Raw genomic sequence first — 19,275 nt, forward strand, 5'->3', positions numbered from 1 at the left:
ACTCTTACCTTTCTTTTTGCTCCTCCAGCAATGACGTTTTTTTTGCTTGCTTGTTCCAGGAAAGTCTGAAAGTACTAAATCCAGAGAATATCAGGAAAATTACATTTTCAGGAGGGCCCCCAATGGCAGCTTTCATATGGGTTTATAAACCTGGATGAAGTAATATTATACTCCCTTTCCTAGCTTGTGCTCAGAACGTCCATTCATATGTAGTCAAATGACTAGTACTATGAGTGAAATTGGGGTCAAGCTTATAGGCTGCAAACAAGAATGGCATTTGATTAAGTGCGTTGAATTTTAAATCTTGATTATATTGTGTTTGAAGTGGGCACATTGAAGTAATGAGGTCTACAACAGTGCAGCAGTTGACCAGCAGATGGAGCCGCCATACTCTTATATCGGTTAGTGTGATTATTATTATTATTATTATACAGGATTTATATAGCGCCAACAGTTTACGCAGCGCTTTACAACATCAGGGAAGACATTATAGTTACAATACAATTTAATACAGGAATGATCAGAGGGCCCTGCTCGTTAGAGCTTACAATCTAGAAGGGAGGGTGAAGTGGATCAGAGGGTAGTAGATGTGGGGGGTGATCAGGTGGGCAGAGTTAAAATACAGTTGTTAGGTGTGGGTAGGATAGGCTTCTCTGAAGAGGAGGGTTTTCAGGGATCCTCGAAAAGCTAAAAGAGAAGGAGATAGACGGATAGTTTAGGGTAAGGAGTTCCATAGGCTTGGAGAGGCTCTGGAAAAGTCCTGTAGACGAGCATGGGAGGAGGTGATGAGAGAGCTAGAGAGCAGGAGGTCTTGAGAAGAACGAAGAGAGCGATTAGGTTGGTATTTGGAGACTAGGTCAGTGATGTAGCAGGGGGCAGAATTGTGGATGGCTTTGAAGGTCATAGTTAGTATTTTGAATTTAATTCGTTGGGCAAGCGGAAGCCAGTGGAGGGATTGACATAGAGGAGTAGCAGAGACAGAGCGGTTGGTAAGGTGGATAAGTCTGGCTGCAGCATTCATGATGGATTGAAGGGGGGTTAGAGTATGCAGCGGTAAGCCAATGAGAAGGGAATTGCAGTAATCAAGGCGAGAGATGACCAGGGAGTGAATTAAGAGCTTTGTGGCGTCATTGGTTAGAAAGGGGCGTATTTTGGAGATGTTGCGGAGGTTGAGGCGGCAAGATTTGGACAGTGATTGAACATGAGGCTTAAAGGACAGTTCAGAGTCCAGGACTACTCCTAGGACCTTGACATGTGGGGATGGGCTGATAGTTGTGCCATCAATTTTGACAGAAAGATCAGGGGAAGAGGCACGTGGGGGAGGAAAAATGATAAGTTCGGTTTTGGATAGGTTGAGTTTGAGGAAGTGACGTGACATCCAAAGTGATATATCTGATAGTAAATTAGTGATACGTGAGGAAAATGAAGGAGTGAGTTGAGGGGCGGAGAAATAGATTTGAGTGTCATCAGCGTAAAGATGGTATTGGAAGCCGTGGGAGGCTATCAGCTGACCCAGGGAGGAGGTGTAGATTGAAAATAGGAGGGGTCCAAGAACAGAACCTTGGGGGACCCCAACAGAGAATGGTAGAGGAGAGGAGGAAGTAGAGTTGTAAGTAACGCTGAAGGTGCGGTTGGATAAGTAGGTAGAGAACCAGCGAAGAGTAAAGTCACAGAGACCAAAGGTGTGGAGTTTTTTGAGGAGGAGTGGGTGGTCAACCGTGTCGAAGGCGGCAGAGAGGTCCAGGAGTAGGAGCACAGAATAGTGTCCTTTAGTTTTGGCCGTTAGTATATCGTTTGTTAGTTTTAGGAGAGCAGTTTCAGTGGAATGTTGTGGACGAAATCCAGACTGAAGGGGATCAAGAAGGTTATTGTCAGCAAGGTGTATGCTCAGTTGGTTGTAGACTAGACGTTCAAGGAGTTTGGATAAAAAGGGGAGCAAGGAGATGGGGCGTAGGTTGTCTAGATTGGATGGGTCCAGTGAGGGCTTTTTAAGTATGGGGCTGACTAGTGCATGTTTCAAAGAGTTAGGGAAGATGCCAGAAGAGAGGGAGAGATTGAAGATGTGGGTAAGAGAGTGTAGAATAGAGCAAGAGGGTGAACGTAGCATTTGTGAGGGAACAGGATCTAGAGCGCAGGTGGTAAGATGGACATTAGTTAGTAATTTAGCGACCTCCTCTGTAGTGGTGGGGTTGAACGAGGGAAGTAGTGACTGTACCTGTGTGCATGAGGTGTGAGGTGTGGAGGATGTCTGAACAGTAGAGATCTCCTTGCGAATTGTATCAATCTTCTGTTTGAAGTGATTGGCAATCTCCTGGGCGTTGATTGAGTTAGTGGGTGGAGGCAATGGAGGACGAAGGAGGGAGTTGAAGGTAGAGAAGAGTTGACGGGGATGGGATGATAAGTTTTTAATGAGGGTGATGAAGTAGGTCTGTTTGGCAGCGAGGAGGCTGGAATTGTATTTTTGGAGGGCAGATTTATACTGGACGAAGTCTTCCTGGGACTTAGTCTTGCGCCACTGGCGCTCGAGAGCACGGTTGTGTTTTTTCAGACTTCTAGTATCATCAGTTTGCCAGGGTTGAAGGGGGCGGGGCCTTATTCTGCGTGTGGTGAGGGGGGCCAGTCTGTCCAGTGATGCTAGAAGTGAAGTGTTGTAGACAGAAGTAGCTAGGTCAGTGCAGGACAGGGGTGCAATTTTGTCATAGAGGTGGTCAGTTGCAGAGTGTAGAAGAGAAGGGTTGATATGCTGAAGGTTTCTACGAGTGACTGTTAGGTATTTGGAGGGAGAGGAGACGGAGGAGAGGGAGAGCGTGAAATTAATAAGGTGGTGATCAGAGAGGGGGTAAGGATCGATGGAGAGGTTGCATGGAGTGCATAGGTGGGAAAAGACAAGGTCAAGGGTATTGCCTTCAGAGTGAGTAGGAGCATGTATCCATTGCTTCAGGTCAAAAGAGGAGGTTAGACTGAGAAGTTTGGAAGTTGCAGGAGTGTTGGCATTTGTAGGAATGTTGAAGTCGCCAAGAATGATTGTGGGGATTTCAGAAGAGAGAAAGTAGGGTAGCCAGGCAGAGAAGTCATCAAGAAAGGAGGATACTGGACCGGGGGGGCGGTAGATCACAGCTATCCTTAGAGAAACTGGGGAGAAGAGACGAACGCAATGCGCCTCAAATGAGGAGAGTGACAGAGAGGGAGGTGGGTGAAGTACCTGAAAGGTGCTATGTGGGGCTAAAAGGATTCCAACACCCCCTCCTTTGCGTCCACTGAGTCTGGGGGAGTGAGTCCAAAGAAGACCACCGTGGGATAGAGCAGCAGAAGACGCAGTGTCGGATTCGTGGAGCCAGGTTTCAGTAATGGCGAGTAGATTAAATGAGTTTGCGATAAAGAGATCGTGGAGGGACGTGAGTTTGTTACAGATGGAGCGAGCATTCAGAATGGCGCAGGAGAAAGGGAGTCTGGTCATGGGAAGAAGAGAAATGGGAACCAGATTGTGTGCATTGCGACTGCACCCAGAGCGTGTAGGGTAATGTGTGCGTTGAGCACGGTTTGATGAAGGAGGCCCAGGGTTTGGGGAGATATCACCAGAGGATAGGAGAAGCAGGAGGGTGAGGGAGGTAATGTGGGAATGCGATTTATATGAGTGGACCTGCCCCAGTGATTTGGAGCATTGGGCGTTTGACTTTAGAATTAGCATGAGTTGGTGAGTGCAGTAATAAGGAGAGGACAGAAGTGAGGGTGATATATAGAGGGTGTAGGGTGGACCAGAGGGGTGACTGGAAGAAAGTTTGAGGATAGAAAACCCAACTGTCAGAAGGAGTGGTAGAGAGTGCATTTTCGAAGGGGAGGAATGTGAATTCCACCAAAAAAAAAAAAAAAATTATACCTGTATCATGAACAGCAAACTAAAGATTTGTTTTGCTTTGTGCAATCGCTGAAGTGCTGAGGCCGAAGTGCTTCCACTTATAGAAAAGCCCCACTTGAAGAATAGCCCCAGATGCAAGGAGCCCACTGCATATGCTTCCCCCCAAAAGGAAGCTTACATTTATACTGCTGGATATAGGGGGTGGGTGCTTTCAATTAACTAATCAGGAGGCAATAAGGTATGCTGTTCAACAGGGCAGAATTCTTAGTTCAGAAACAGAACAGCAAGAGGACAATAAAATGAATGGCCCATGATTTGGGTAAGCCAAGGAAGATAATAAAACATTGTAAGGTGGACAGGGCTACAGAGGGTTAAGCAAAGATAACATGCCAGTATTATCAAATGGACATAAGCAATGCAGACAGCAATGATTCAATTCTGGGTGGATGTCAGTCAGCTGCAAACACATACCTGTGAAGAGAGAGAAGAATCTTCAGACAAGTGCTGAGGCCGAAGTGCTTCCACTTATAGAAAAGCCCCACTTGAAGAATAGCCCCAGATGCAAGTGTGATATTTGTGTTCTGACAAGTATAGATCAGGAATAAAGATAACCTTAAATCAGGGGTCATAAAGCTGTAGATCGCGGACAGGCGACTGGTAGATCTCGGTTTGGGCTTGCTGACATGCCATTCCAAAGCATCAGAGTGCAATGCAGAGGGGCCACTTGTAAAGTTAGAGTTGTAGTAAGGAGCAAGAGCCGCATAAGCCAATGGCTCCTCCATGCGGAGTGATACCAACTGCACCCCACCTCTTATCTGGCTAGCGGTCTCCAGAGTGGTGCCAGCAGCAGGAAAGAAAATATCTTCAGGTCAGTGTGAAGCAATGCACTGGGCATAATGGTATAGGGCTGCTTTCACACTGATGTGCTGTGGTTTAACCACGCCGCAGGTGCAGTGCCGTGTACCTGCAGCTTTCCTGCAGGTTTGCTGCGCTTAGCCATAGACTTCTATTATATCCTGCTGTTTTACCACCCCCAACTTTACGTGTGAATAAGCCCCAAGGTGCTGCTGCAACTAAGGGCTTATTCAGTGCTGCTTCTCTGAAAAGCAATCCCAGTGTGTGTTGATAGGTGGTGAGGGAGCGATATGTTGCCCTCTCACCACCTGATTTAAGCCCATGATTGCCGTGCAATGCACACGTTTGCGACGCAGTAGTACAGCAATTGGAGGTTTGAATCAGGTGTGAGGAGGCGACACCGTGCTCAGTGATCTTTGATGTCTCCCATGTTGTTCAGGTGGATCTCCACCTCTTTAGGCTGGATTCACACCTATGCATTTTTTGTGCTTTTTGCAGGGTTGCACTACAGAACGTGTTCCGTAGGAAATCATGTTTAATGGACTGTAGTGCAAATCTGCAAAAAGCACAAAAAATGCATAGGTGTAAACCCAATTTGTTTTATTTATTTTTTTGATGTCACAATGTAGAGAATAAGATTTCCTATCATCTGTGCCCAGTCTTGCCACACATAGTTAATCCAGCTCTGAGCAATCCTCTTTAATTGTTCAGTGAAAATTAACAGACTTCCAGATAAAAACCTGTCTAAATAAAAAGTCCTTTCCGTCCCCTTGCTTCGAGTGACAGGGTTTTTACATATCTCGTGCACTAGCTTGGACACATGCACATTCCTGGATGTTTATCATAATATGGGGGTGATCCACAGTTCATTGTGAGAGGTAATGTATGTCACTCGAAGCAAAGGGATGGAAAGGACTTTTTATTTAGACAGGTTTTTATCTGGAAGTCTGTTAATTTTCACTGATCAATAAAAGAGGATTGCTCAGAGCTGGATCTACTCTGTGTGGCAAGACTGGGCACAGATGAATGAATGAAAACTTATATAGCGCAGCACATGCAAACTTAATCGCCTCTGGGCGCTTGTTGTTCCTGTCTCCTTTGGTATCAAACAAGATGAGTCTTGATCTTTCTCCTGAAGGCTAGGTGGTTCTCCTACAACCGAATGCTGGTTGGTAAAGCATTCCATAGTCTAGGCCCTTGGACCGCAAATCTCCTTTCTCCTTTGGACTTGTAGTTGGCTTTTGGTATCTGGAGGAGATTTTGATTGGTGGATCGCAGAACGCGATTGGGATTATGAGCTTTTATTTTTTCGCATAGATAATGGGGAGCATTCCCATTGATGCATCTATGCATTAGACAGAGTGCTTTAAAAGTGATTCTGTCTTTTACTGGTAACCAGTGAAGGGTTCTCAGTGAAGGTGAGATTGATTCCCAAGGTTTTTTCCCAGTCACAAGTCTAGCGGCCGTATTTTGAACGACTTGTAGACGAGCGGTTTGGTACTTGGGGAGTCCGAGGTAAAGGGCATTTGCGTAGTCCAATCTAGAGTTTACAATAGCTCACACCACGACCGCTATGTCTTCCTTGGGAATAAAAGGAGTAAGTCTGCGTAGTAGGCACAGCAGATGCTGACTACTGACCCTATTTGTGCATCCATTGTCATGTAGGAGTCGAAGATGACCCCAAGACTTTTGACTTTGGCGCTAGGGGTGATGATTTTGCCCAGAATGGGCGGGGGGGTCCAAGTTGTTGCAGGTTGATTCATATGCTTGGCGTGAAACAGGAGAAGTTCTGTTTTTGCTCCGTTGAGTTTAAGATAACTCTTTGTCATCCAGTCCTCTATCAAAGAGAGGCATGTCTATAGATTGAGGTGATGATCCTTTTTATTGCAAATGCGGAAATATAGTTGCGTGTCGTCTGCATATGAGTGGTAGAGCAGTTTTTGACTGCTAATAATCTCAAAAAGAGGGCGAAGATAGATGTTGAATAACACCGGCGACAGGGGGGATCCTTGAGGGACTCCGCACGATAATGTGCGTTTCTCAGAAGTGAAAGGTCCTAACTTCACTGTTTGCGATCGGTTTTACAAAAAAGAGGAGAACCAAGATAAATCACCTTCTGCGACTTTGGCTACTTCTGCTAGCCGAGTCAATAAAAGCTTGTGGTCTACAGTGTCGAAGGCTGCGCTTAGGTCCAACAGAACCAGAAGACAAGATTCTCCTTCGTCTGCGGCCTCGAGAGCGTCGTCCCATATTTTGAGCAATGCGGTTTCTGTCCCGTGTCCAGGCCGGAATCCCGATTTGAAATGGATCAAGTAGGTTGTGGGTATCTAAATGTTGTTGCAGCTGTTGTACCACTACTTTTTCCATTACCTTTTGAGAGTACATTTAGGCCTGTTATTGGACGACGGTGGAGTGGGTCCTTGGGGTCCAGGTTGGGTTTCTTCTCTTTAAGAGAGTGCTCCTAATCTCAGCTTGTTACCTGCATAGAAGACACCTGGAAGCGGGAAATCTTACTGGTTGATAGGGGATCAAATGAAAATCAATTTTTTGAAATGTGTTTTTCTCGATCATTGTTTTTGTTCTGTTTCTCACTTTTAAAATAAACCGACCAATAAAATTATAGACTGATTATTTCTTTGTCATTGGGCAAACGTACAAAAACAGCAGGGGATCGAATACCTTTTCCCTCGCTGTACCTGTGTACAGTACCTATTTACGAAAGGCAAATCCACTTTGCACTACAAGTTCAAACTGCACTTGAAATTGCACTGAAGGTGCACTTGGAAGTGCAGTCGCTGTAAATCTGAGGGGTAGATCTGAAATGAGGGGAAGCTCTGCTGATTTTATCATCCAATCATGGGCAAGCTAAAATGCTGTTTTTTTGTTTTCTTCCAAGTGCAATTTCAAGTGCACTTTGCACTTGTAGTTTGCACTTGTAGTGCAAAGTGGATTTGCCTTTAGTAAATAACCCCCAAAGTATTCCTCATCTAAAGAAGGTCTTTTATTCTGTAACATGGTTCTTTAAAAAAAAAAGTGGCCAATATTCCTTATTTTTCCCTTTGCAATATTTTATAGGGACTGTTTAAATATTTAATAAGTAGGTGAAACATTTTTTTTTTACACTTTGTGGCAGGGTTCCATTTGGTTAGTTATGTACCCCCTATTAAAGTATAACTAAAATCTATTTTAGTTTTTAAAAAGTTGGGTGAGAGATTAGAACGCCTGTCAGTTTTTATTTCTGTCTGTGCCCCCGTTAGGGAGATTCACCCTCTCTAGTTGTCCAGCTTACCATTAGCATTGAAAGTGATTGTATAAGAAAATCCATTATTTTGGGTTGTCTACAGAAAAGTAGTAGAGGGAAAATATTCAGATGGACACTAGTTCTGGTGACCTGAGGGGGGGATGGGTCCCAAGGAAATAAATGAATTTGCAGGATTTCCTCTCACTTCCTGTTTGGGTATGGGACAGGGAGATCTCTTAAATAGGACATATGGTGAAAAAAGATCTGACAGGTTCAAACCCACCCTTATGCCTCATACACACAATCGAAATGTTCGCTCAAACTTGTGTTGCATACACACAGTCACACAAATCTTGTCAGAAATTCCGACCGTCAAAAACGCAGTGACGTGTACAAGACATACGACGAGCCGAGATCAATGAAGTTCAATAGGCAGTTCGGCTCTTCTGCTTGATTTTGAGCATGCATGTTTTTTTGCGCGTCAGAATTGCATACAGACGAGCGGATTTTCCGATGAGAACTTTTTCCGTCGGAAAAATTCCAACCAAAAGCTCACATTGGACTTTTCTTGAGGGAATTTCCGATCATGTGTACGCGGCATTACTCTTTAAGCTGTAACTTGTTTTCATCCCACTGGTTGGAAATGATCAGGTATTGCCATGGTGTCAGCACTGAATATATGCTAAGTGATTTAAGAAAGGTTCTTTCACACCAAGCAACTTGCGTTTTGAGTGAGTGAGAAACTTATATAGCGCAACACATGCGAACTGAATCGCCTCTGAGCGCTTGGTATCCATTCCCTGGGCTCAGAAGAGATGGGTCTTGATCTTTCTCCTGAAGGCCAGGTGGTCTACCTCCAATCGGATGTTGGTTGGTAGAGCGTTCCATAGTCTGGGTCCTTGGACCGCAAATCTTCGTTCTCCTTTGGACTTGTATCTGGCTGGGTTTTGCTGGGTAAATGCAGGTTACTGCAAGAGCACATAGAAAGCCTTTGTTTTCTATGTCCATCGTTCACACTGTAACACGTGGCAACACAAAAATGCATGCAAATGCACGTTATTGCCCATGAATTTTTTAGTGCATTTCTATGTGCTGAAAGAAGGGGAATAAAATGTAAAGGTGCATGCCTTCAACAAGCAACTACATTTTAGTGTACTAGCGTGAAATAATGTTAGTGTTGAGCATGATTGCTTTATATTTGACTATAAAATTGTGTCCGTTTTTCAGACACTTGCAAGCCATGTGTATTGTGACCTTTTAATTGAACTTGCATTGGAATATATTTAGTTTCTTCCTCCCCTAGCTGTAGTTATGTAGTAGGTAGGAAATGCCTCTTCTATTAATGAGGTTCATCTTGGGTCAGCATTCCTTGTGAGCAACAAACAAAACCTAATCTTCTGTCTACGGGCTCAGTGTAAGGGCGCAACAGACTCTCTTGAGATGCAGAAAACGTACATGTCTGATGATTCAGTGTCCAGACAGCTTTTGCTTTTGAATTATTAAAGGACTACATAATCCTAACTAACAGTATTACTCCTGTCATCCACTATTTTGAAGAACAGAATCTCTAATATTAGGGATTCCTAACACTCGATGAATATGTTTAGAAAAATGCAAAAAATGGATTGTAAAGTTTAGGAAATCAGCCTACATGTTGTCCACAATATGCCTTTGAGAACCCTTTACAGCAGTACCTTTTCAATTTACACCTTTGACGTTTTTGGTTGTTTGAATTTTACAGTATGAAGTTCCTAATGGCCCTTGCACACGATCCAAATATCGTACGACAAATCGTACAACTTTTCGCTTAATAGTCTAAGTAGAAATTGAATAGGTTACTAAAGTCACGAAAATTGGAAGTGATGTCATGTGTTGTAATGTATTTGAATTGTATTGTATTTTCAGACAAGAACTATACTGACTAAACGAAAGTCGTACATTCTGGTATCGTACGAGGAAAGTTTTCGTGCTTGTCCGAATAATATCGGATGAACTGTCGTGATCGGGTCTCGAAAGTAATTGCACACGATCTGAAAATCGTACGATTCTTCCTCGGACAATAGTTTCGTCCGATATTCGGATCGTGTGTACGGGCTATAAGGATTCATGAGTATTTGCTCTAGACTAATTTCTCCTGGCAGGAGAAAAGCCGCATTTAGCTGCATTTAAGCATGTCAAGCACTTGGGCGTTTATTTATTTCATTGGCCAGTGATTTTAAACCTTTATTTTCTTTTTTAAACAAGCATGTCCTATTTGCTCTGTTGTTTTGCACAGAGCAGCTCCGATCCTCCAGCACTCCTGGCTCCTCCTGCCGAGTATCCCCCCCCCCCCCCAGCCGGTTGCTGGGAAGAGGGTACTTGTGCTGGCTCGCTCCCAAGCCCCGCTGACTGCATCCATAGACAGCAGGGCTTCACTCAGTCCCTCATTCCCTCGTCATAGGATTTGATTGACGGCAGCAGGAGCCACTGCTATGATGCTTCCCTGTGAAGAGGGGGAGAAAGGAGAGCGGTCCTGCTCTTGTGCTCAGCACTGGCTCAAAATCCGGTGCAGGCAAGTATTAGGGGGGCTGAGATGTCTAAGCGCTTGACACTCTTAAGCATGTTTACACACATTTTAGGCATGTCAGGCGCTTTTTCTGCCAAAACTCTGGTGCTCCTAGTTGCGCTGTCAGTGGGGCTTTTTCTTCGCCTCTAAACTCCGATAAACGTCTATGTGTGCATGAACACATAGGCAAACAATAAGAGGTAGAAAATAAAGATACCTCCAGAAACTGCGTTTTAACGCCCAGTGTGCATGAGGCCTTAAGGTCTTACACTTTGATTAGTTAGTGTGACTATAAGAATTTTCTTCACATTACAGTCAGGATGTCAGATTTATCTTTATAATCACAATGAGAAATTTGGTCAACCATTTCAAAATGTTATCCTGCTTTGTGGGGGCCCGAGGTGTAGCTACCAGTGCCATGCCCTTGACTCAGGAATATTTGTTGCCCCTTCTTAACTTGTCAAGACAAATCATCTTGGTGTACCTTTTAAATTGTATACATTTTCATACTCTTAAACGTAGGTCATGGACTACAGGGTTCGTATTGTGCATTGAACCTAGGTTCATTTTGCTACACACATGGTGAAAACATCTAAAATGGCCTTCTGGCTATGTGACTGCCTGGTTCCCCAGAACAGCAATAGCATAATAATAGTCAGGTATGATGTTTTCATGCTATTTGCGATGTGGTCATACTAATTTCAGTATCTTCCTGTTCTTTCTTTGCACGGGAAAGCTGTTCAGTAATGGAGTTATAGTTCTCAAAAGCACATCAACTGTGTGAGCTGCCCCAATATTAGGCAGCCAAAGTTTTAAATATAAGCTCCATCCGCTGTTAGTCCTTAGTGTGGTACTGGTTACATATCTGTAATCCTCTTTAGCGTGCTGGTGTGAGGGCTATATTTATCAGTGGTCATACAATGTTAATTTCTGCAATTGCTAATTACTGTATGCTTTATTTTAACCACATTGGGCTTGATCAGTTAAGATGTCAGTGTTTAGAGATGCCATTGTTCCAAAGCCACCAATCGGAATAAAAAAAAGTTCAATTTTGTAGGAATCATTTGAATTTTATTGGTAACTGTAGGACTATGTTGGCAGATCTTACCACTGACACTTTAAGCGTACATGAGGTACACTGTGAAGTAAATTAAATGTTTTCTATCTAGTTACTAATTTTTTTATTTTTTTTTTTATGTTTTTTATCCAGGTGTACCAACCCCAAGCTCGGAGATCCTGCGACATACACTTAACATGCTTGTCCGAGAAAGGAAAATCTACCCAACCCCTGATGGATACTTTATAGTAACCCCACAGACTTATTTCATAACCCCATCCCTTATAAGAACTAACAGTAAATGGTACCACTTGGATGAGAGGATACCTGACCGGTCTCAGTGTACCTCTCCACAACCAGGAACTATTACGCCATCTCCTTCAGGGTGTGTCAGGGACAGAACTCTCTCCAAAAACCACTGCGACTCTTGTCATTGCTGCAGAGAAGATATGCATAGCATCCATGCATCTACCTTACAAAGGAAATCTGCAAAAGACTGTAAAGACTCCTATTGCCCCCCCTCATTGTGCCAGATACCCCCTACAGAGAAAAGCAAAAGTACCATAAATTATTCATATAAAACAGAAACCCTTTCAAAACCTAAAGATGGGGATAAGCCATCTAAAAAATTTGGTCTGAAATTATTTAGGCTAAGTTTTAAAAAAGACAAGGCAAAACAACTGGCTAATTTTTCAGCCCAATTTCCTCCGGAGGAATGGCCCCTTCGAGATGATGACACCCCAAATACCATACCCCGTGAAGTAGAGATGGAAATCATTAGGCGAATAAACCCTGACTTGACAGTGGAAAATGTCGTACGACATACTGCACTAATGAAAAAACTTGAAGAAGAAAAATCTCAGAGGAGCAAAGCTGGTTCATCAGCTCACCATAGTGGTAGAAGTAGGCGAAGCAGGACTCACAGAAAAACTCATGGAAAATCTCGGTCACACAGTAAGAATAGGGCTTCCAAAGGTGACCCTTCTGAAGGTTCCCGCTTAGACTTACATGGAGAGAGAGAGTATGAGTTCTATCATCCTCGGAATCGTTCACCAAGGGAAGGTTGTTTCATAATGGAGCGTAAGGGAGGAGAAAATTTTGTGGTGCTCAGCAATCCAAACATGATTGAATCTCATTTTCCTGTTACACCAGAATGGGATGTGTCTGGTGAACTGGCCAAAAGGAGAACTGAAATGCCTTTTCCTGAACCCTCAAGGGGGAGTTCCCATTCCAAGGTCCATCGAAGCCACAGCCATACACAGGATAGAAGGTCAAGAAATGAAAGGTCAAATAAAGCCAAGGAAAGGTCTAGGTCAATGGACAACTCAAAGGGACCTTTAAGTGGTGCTTCTTTAGGGACGCCGGATGACCTGGGTGAAGGCCTGAGTCTTGATGATAAAACACCAAGCCAGTCTTTTATAGATGATGGCACTTTAAGACCATCTCACAGTAGCTTGAGTCATCAAAGGACTCTAACTTACAAAGATGCATGTGGTCCTGAACTCGCTAGTGGTGGTGCAGATACCCCTAAATCATGTAGCCTGTTGGAACAAGGCAAACTTCCAGAGACTTTATCCTCCTACAGTGAACTTAATTCTTGTTCCAAAAAAACAGCGGATGACTATTTTCAGTGTAATACATCTAGTGAAACAATTCTCACTGCTCCATCCCCTTTAGGTAAAAATAAAGAGGACATTGATATATCAAGTCTTGCAGAAGGCTTGAAAAGACTTTCTCCAGCTGAGAAGCCACAGCAACACATAGCCAGAGAGCAAGGTGAATACAAAGAAGACTCACCAAAAGGTACTGTTAGTGGTCTATCAGTTGCTGCTTCTGGTCAGACCCCAGAAGTGATTGCAAATGGGCGATTGGTGCCACATCACAATGCAGAATCGAGCAGCCTTGATAAAAGGAAAGAAATATTCAGTAAAGATACTCTATTCAAACCTTTGCACAATAGCCTATCTGTGAACAGTTTTCATAAATCGGGTGTGAATTTGCTGAAAACACACCAAAAAACTTCTCCTGAAACACTGCCAGCAAGCATTGAGAACTTTGAGCAACCTAATACCACCTCAGTTACCCCAAACCTTGCTGTCTCACCTAGGCCACAGGAGCCAGCAGGAAATCAAGAAGCCTCCTTTGATTATTACAATGTCTCGGAAGATGACGAGTCAGAGGAAGGTACACAAAAGACCACAGAAGAAGAAAAAAACAACAGAGACGATGTGGGGACAATGCAGTGGCTGCTACAGCGGGAGAAGGAAAGGGATTTACAAAGGAAGTTCGAGAAAAACCTCACACTTCTAAATCCAAAGGAAACTGACAGCAGCGGTAGCCAGCGAGCCACACATTCGGCTCGTTTGGACAGCATGGACAGTAGTAGCATCACTGTAGACAGTGGATTTAATTCCCCACGGTAAGAAGTAGCCTCTGTTTATTTATTATGGAATATTTCCCTTTGTTACATGGATCAATAATCAGGTTGGGCACAGATATAGGTTTTGTTCAAGTTGTCCTATTTTTGGCCCAAACCAAGATTTTGTTACAGAAAGAATATCAATATTTACTGTCTAAAGACGAGACCTAGGTTAACTGAAATGCCGCGTTCTTTCTTGTATCAGTGTTTAAAACTTTAACATCCTGCAGCGTTTTTTTATTTTTAGTATTATTATTATTATAATAGCATCTTGATATTGGTTTACATAATTTGTTCAATTGAAGAAATTTCAGGTTCAAATATTGATGATTTATACCTAAAGTGATACTAAACACACACTGTTTAATTTACATTGGCCCTTCTGTTTTTGTATGGCACTGTAATTATTTTAATAAAAAAATCTAAGTACCTTTTTCCTAATCAATATACAACTGTCACATGACCCAGCTCCTTCCCAGCCTGTCTGCAGGGAAACATAAGGAGGAGCTCCTACTCCTCTGCTGCTGGTCACATGTTCAAAATAAAAAAACAGCCTTTGGAATACAGAGTAAAAATACATCATATCAATAAACTGTTTTAAATTGTCATACAAATATTTATATTTGAAATCAAATCTTTATTTTTTGGCACTAACATGGTGTGGGCAGATTTCTGCCAGTCAAAGGCTGTGTCGCGCCCCTCCAGTCTGTGTTTTAGAATAAGAGGAAGATGAAGCCTCCAGACATCTACATGTAATGTCCCGGCCCCATTGTGTTTAGCTGATTAGCGGGCGCTGAGGGAGGGAGTGGGCTGTCATTTACCACTGTGTATACACCCACATGTGTGACTGTATAGTCACATGGGCTGCTCAAATGTGATAGGGAGGACACGCTCAGCATAGAAACTTACTGAAAACTGAGCATGTACAGAGCTGCCTACACTGCTCTGCAAAATCCTGAATTGGGAACTTGGAAAGAAGTGGGAGATGGGAGGGCAGCAGGATCAACCATTTTTTTTTTTGTAATACACCATTTTTTTATCGTTTTGTAAGATGTGGATTTAGTAACACTTTAATGTATATCACAAGCCTATACTTTTTTTTTTTCCATGATTTTGGATAGAGCAAAGAACGTTTAAAACCATTGACATTTTTTTTTTTGTTTGTTTGTTTTTTGCCACCTGTGTCCTATTCAAGAACTTCCTTTTCCCCAGGCGGGTATAAAATCAGGGGAAATCCCTATTACTTTTCTGGTGATTCAAGAGACATAGCACGGTCTCTAGCTCATGGTTTAATGCACTGTGCTCGCAGACATGCTCAGCCTACAAATGCGGTGTACCTTGCTGAAAAGAAGGCATTTACCAAAAATATTATATATTGCAGCTTACCAATCTTTGGTTGTGGTGGTTGCATTTAGGCATTTTTTTCTGTTTACGCCTGATGATCTGGCCAGTAACACACCTCCTGTATTAATAGTGCCCCCACCCCTAGTAGATTTGTTTAAAAATTAATGCAAACTCCAGCTCAGTTGTGTTTTTTTTTCTGTTGGGTAAAGTTTTTACATAAATGCTGACCATTGTAAGTCAGTGGTAAATGGTTTGATTTAACACTCTTACCTGCTACATTTGCAGGAGAACTTTTACTGTTGAAAATCACCAGACTTACTGGCTGGATCACTGGATGAAAATAAAGGAAAGAAAGCCAATAAAAAATAAAGGAGCCATCAGATCTAAGAATTGATATTTTGCAATATAATAAATGCTTTTTTGTTAAGCTTGTATTCATTTCAAGTTTTAATTAAAGGCAAAGCGTGTTTTAATTTTTTGGATAGGGTTGGAAGGGATTGGAACACCTGTCAGGATTTTATTGCTGTCTGGTAGGAAGATTTAACCTCTCTATTTTTTCTATTTACTGTTATCACAGAGGGGGGAAGTTAATATTTTGGGCTGCCACCAGAACGGGAATAATGCCGCTTACACACGGTCCTTTTTCGTCATGAAAAAAAACGACATTGTTAACGTCATTTAAAATGATCGTGTGGGCTTTGCATCGTTTTTCGGCTTCTGAAAAACGACAAATTATTTTTTCGAACATGCTGCATTTTTTAACGTCGTTTTTTTTAAATGTTGATTTTCGGGTTGTAAAAAATGATCGTGTGTGGGCTAAAACTACGTTTTAAACCCGTGCATGCCCAGAAGCAAGTTATAAGACGGGAGAGCTCGTTCTGGTAAAACTACCATTCATAATGGAGTAAGCACATTCATCACGCTGTAACAGACAAAAAAGCGCGAATCGTCTTTTACTAACACGGAATCAGCTAAAAGCAGCCCAAAGGCGAATAGAACTTCCCCTTCAGAGTGCCGTCGTACGTCACCGCGCTTTATTCATCATTTTTCAAAAACGATGGTGTGTGGGCAACATCGTTTTTAATGATGAAGTTGGAAAAACATAGTTTTTTGGACATGCTGAAAAACGTTGTTTTTTTTTCATGCCAAAAAACGACCGTGTGTACGCGGCATTAAGGTGAAATTTCGCAATAGGGACACTAGTTCTGGTGACAGCGAGGGAATCCCTCACTTTGGAGGGATTCCTTCTTCCTGTTTTGGATATGGGACAGGAAGTGAATAAGAATCAATGGAACACAGCAAAATCCTTTTTTCTATCCAAAATGGGGGGGGGGGGGGGATTATTTAGTTCTACTTTAAAGAGCCAGTTCACCTAAAACAGGCATGTAGTGTTATGAATCTTGTATATAGTGGAGTTCTCTGTTTCACCAATCTTCAATCGCAATAAACTCTCCAGTTTATTATATTTTTATTTATTATACTTTTTAGAGAATACAGAAGTAAATGACGATTCCATGGAGATATGGGTGGAGGTGATCTCCAGTGAGAAGATCTGGCAACTGACCTTCTGACCACAGAGTATCCCCTGAAATAATTCTCAGGCCTCATTCACACCGGAACGTGCTGCTTTCTGTGTGCGTTTCCCACACCTGGTTCAAAACACACTGGGTATGTGATGTGCTGTGGGTGTCAATATAATCCTAACGCCACCACAAACGCAGATTGCAAACTTCGTCTGCATTGGATCGCACAATACCACAGTACCATGCGATCCGGTGCAGTGTGTTTTTGAAAAAGTAATGCATGCACTACCTTTGGTGTGATCCAGTTATGATTTTGCACCACACTGAGTCACGTAGAAATTGCACAGGAACGTGGCCCATAGTCTGGAATGAACTGTTCCTCAATGATGCCCTGCCAAAACGAATTTATTGGGGACAGTGGGAAGAATGTAATTTACATTTGTCAGTGAGAATGCCAACCTTTCAGATAGTTGGTGTCATGCCAAGTGGTGTTGACCTCAGAATTATGCAGGCACCATTACATAGGAGGTCAATCGGAGCTCATTTAGGTCCAGAAAAAGCACTTTTACTTACCTGAATCTCTTCCATGGCAGCCTGGCGATCTGTTCCTCCTCTACTCCCCAACACTTCTCTACTTCCCAATGCTCCAGAGGTGGACTGCTACTCAGCATCCTCACATCTAATGCAGGGCTTTGTATTGTACCTGATGACATCAGAAGACCTGCAACAGCCAGAGCATGGGGAAGAGGGAGCTTGCAGAAGTGGAGGATCAGATATGTAAAACTGCTTTTTATGGTACCCTAGACCTAAACAAGTATTTAACCCTTGCAGCATGGTTTATTTCAGAATTTCTAACTTTTTTATGACATACCATTTTAGTCAATTGGCAAAAACAAAGTGGACAGAATCATCACTGTGTGTGAAATGCGTCAGATTGTGGTTGATCTCTTTCTGTGATTATATTTAATTTCACGAACAAATAACTTGAATGGTATGCTGATAGAATGCAGTTCATCATTTCTGTAATATGTTATATATTGTAGTTGTTATACAGTATATTGTTCTTTATTGACCATATTGGTGGTACATAAATACATTTTGTTATGCAATGCAAATGGTGCCAATTCGCACTAAAAGCTGATACAAACTATTCTGTGGACACAGTTATGTTTACAGTTTCCACACAGCAACTTAATTTTACCTTAAGCCCTGGTTCACACTGGGCTGCGGGAGTGAAGCCGTGCGAGTTCAGCTGAACTCACACGATTTCACTCCCGCTGGCAGTCCCGATTTCGGCCGCGATTTAAGAGACATCTGTGCAGGTTTCTGCACAGATGTCTATGTAAATCGCGGCCCTAAATCGCAAAAAGTAGTACAGGAACAACTTTTTGAAATCGGTGCAGCGCCACAGATGCGGCGTCGCACCGATTAGGACAGTGTCATTGCCGACAATTGCCGGCAAATGCCGCCGATTTGAAATCGCATCTCAAATCGAAGCAAATCGCACCCAGTGTGAACCTGGGCTAAAAGGTAACTCCACTTTCGTGGGCGAAAAAAAAGTCCTATTGTAATTGAATGTTTTTTTTAAAGTGACCTTTCCTTTTTAATCTGCAGTGCTGTAATTTTCTGTAAAATGCAATATGGCAATCTGGAGGCGTTTTGTACACAGAATATGCACAGAACGCACCCAGAAACATAATTTCCTGCTTGTGTGATTGGCTCACTTATTTTCCCAGAAGTCTACACTAAGATGCAAATCAGCAATCAGGCATCCCCTGCAGCAAAAATGAAATTTTTGGTGAGATGCTCCCTATAGGAAATCCTGTCTAAAGAGACGCAGACCCTGCAGGTGCAGTAGCTGGTTGATAATTATGAAACCACTCCCATTAGATTGACTTTCCACATGGGCACAGACAAACGCATAGGGATTTCTTCAAAATGACAAGGTTAGAAATCTGCAGCAAAGTTTGTTAAAATCCTTGAAATGTACATAGATCAGACAGAACGGAATGTTTTTTTTTTTTTCTGCTCCTAGATGCTAAATAATGTTTATCCTATGTGTCCGCGCACTCCACTTTAGGCTATTGGGGCCCCTTTCACACTGGAGCGGTGGGTGCGTTGACAGTAAACCCCCGCTAGCGAAAAAGGGTTAAACGCGCCACTGCATCGGCGCTTTGCTGGCAGTATAGCCGCGTTGGCCATTCATTTCAATGGGAAGGAGTAGTATACACACCGCTCCAAAGATGCTGCCAGCAGGACTTTTTTTTAGCGCCTCAGTGTGAAATGGGTCTTTTTTTGTAGAACTTTTGGGGACGAATTCAAGACAGAAAAAAATGCTAAATGCTACTAAACAGCTTTTTTTGAGCAGTTTTTTTTCCATGTACTGTAAAAACTTTCATAATCGCTTCTTAAAGCTACTAAAACTCTACTAGAAG

The 19,275-nt window shown here is 42.7% G+C and overlaps 1 protein-coding gene across 5 annotated transcripts in view; it reads left to right on the plus strand.

Moving 5' to 3' along the window:
• STOX2 (storkhead box 2) overlaps nucleotides 1-19,275 on the plus strand; it is a 280,620-nt gene that overhangs the window by 240,970 nt on the left and 20,375 nt on the right. For 4 of the 5 annotated variants that reach the window (XM_040333977.1, XM_040333980.1, XM_040333981.1 and 1 more), the window contains exon 3: nucleotides 11,708-13,973. In XM_040333977.1, the coding sequence (XP_040189911.1) occupies nucleotides 11,708-13,973 (2,266 nt within the window). Of the gene's footprint in view, nucleotides 1-11,707; nucleotides 13,974-15,602; nucleotides 15,750-19,275 lie in introns of those variants that run through there. The other variant, XM_040333978.1, reaches the window with a different exon arrangement.

Source organism: Rana temporaria, chromosome 1 (genome assembly GCF_905171775.1).
Source record: "Rana temporaria chromosome 1, aRanTem1.1, whole genome shotgun sequence".
Lineage (NCBI taxonomy): Eukaryota > Metazoa > Chordata > Amphibia > Anura > Ranidae > Rana > Rana temporaria.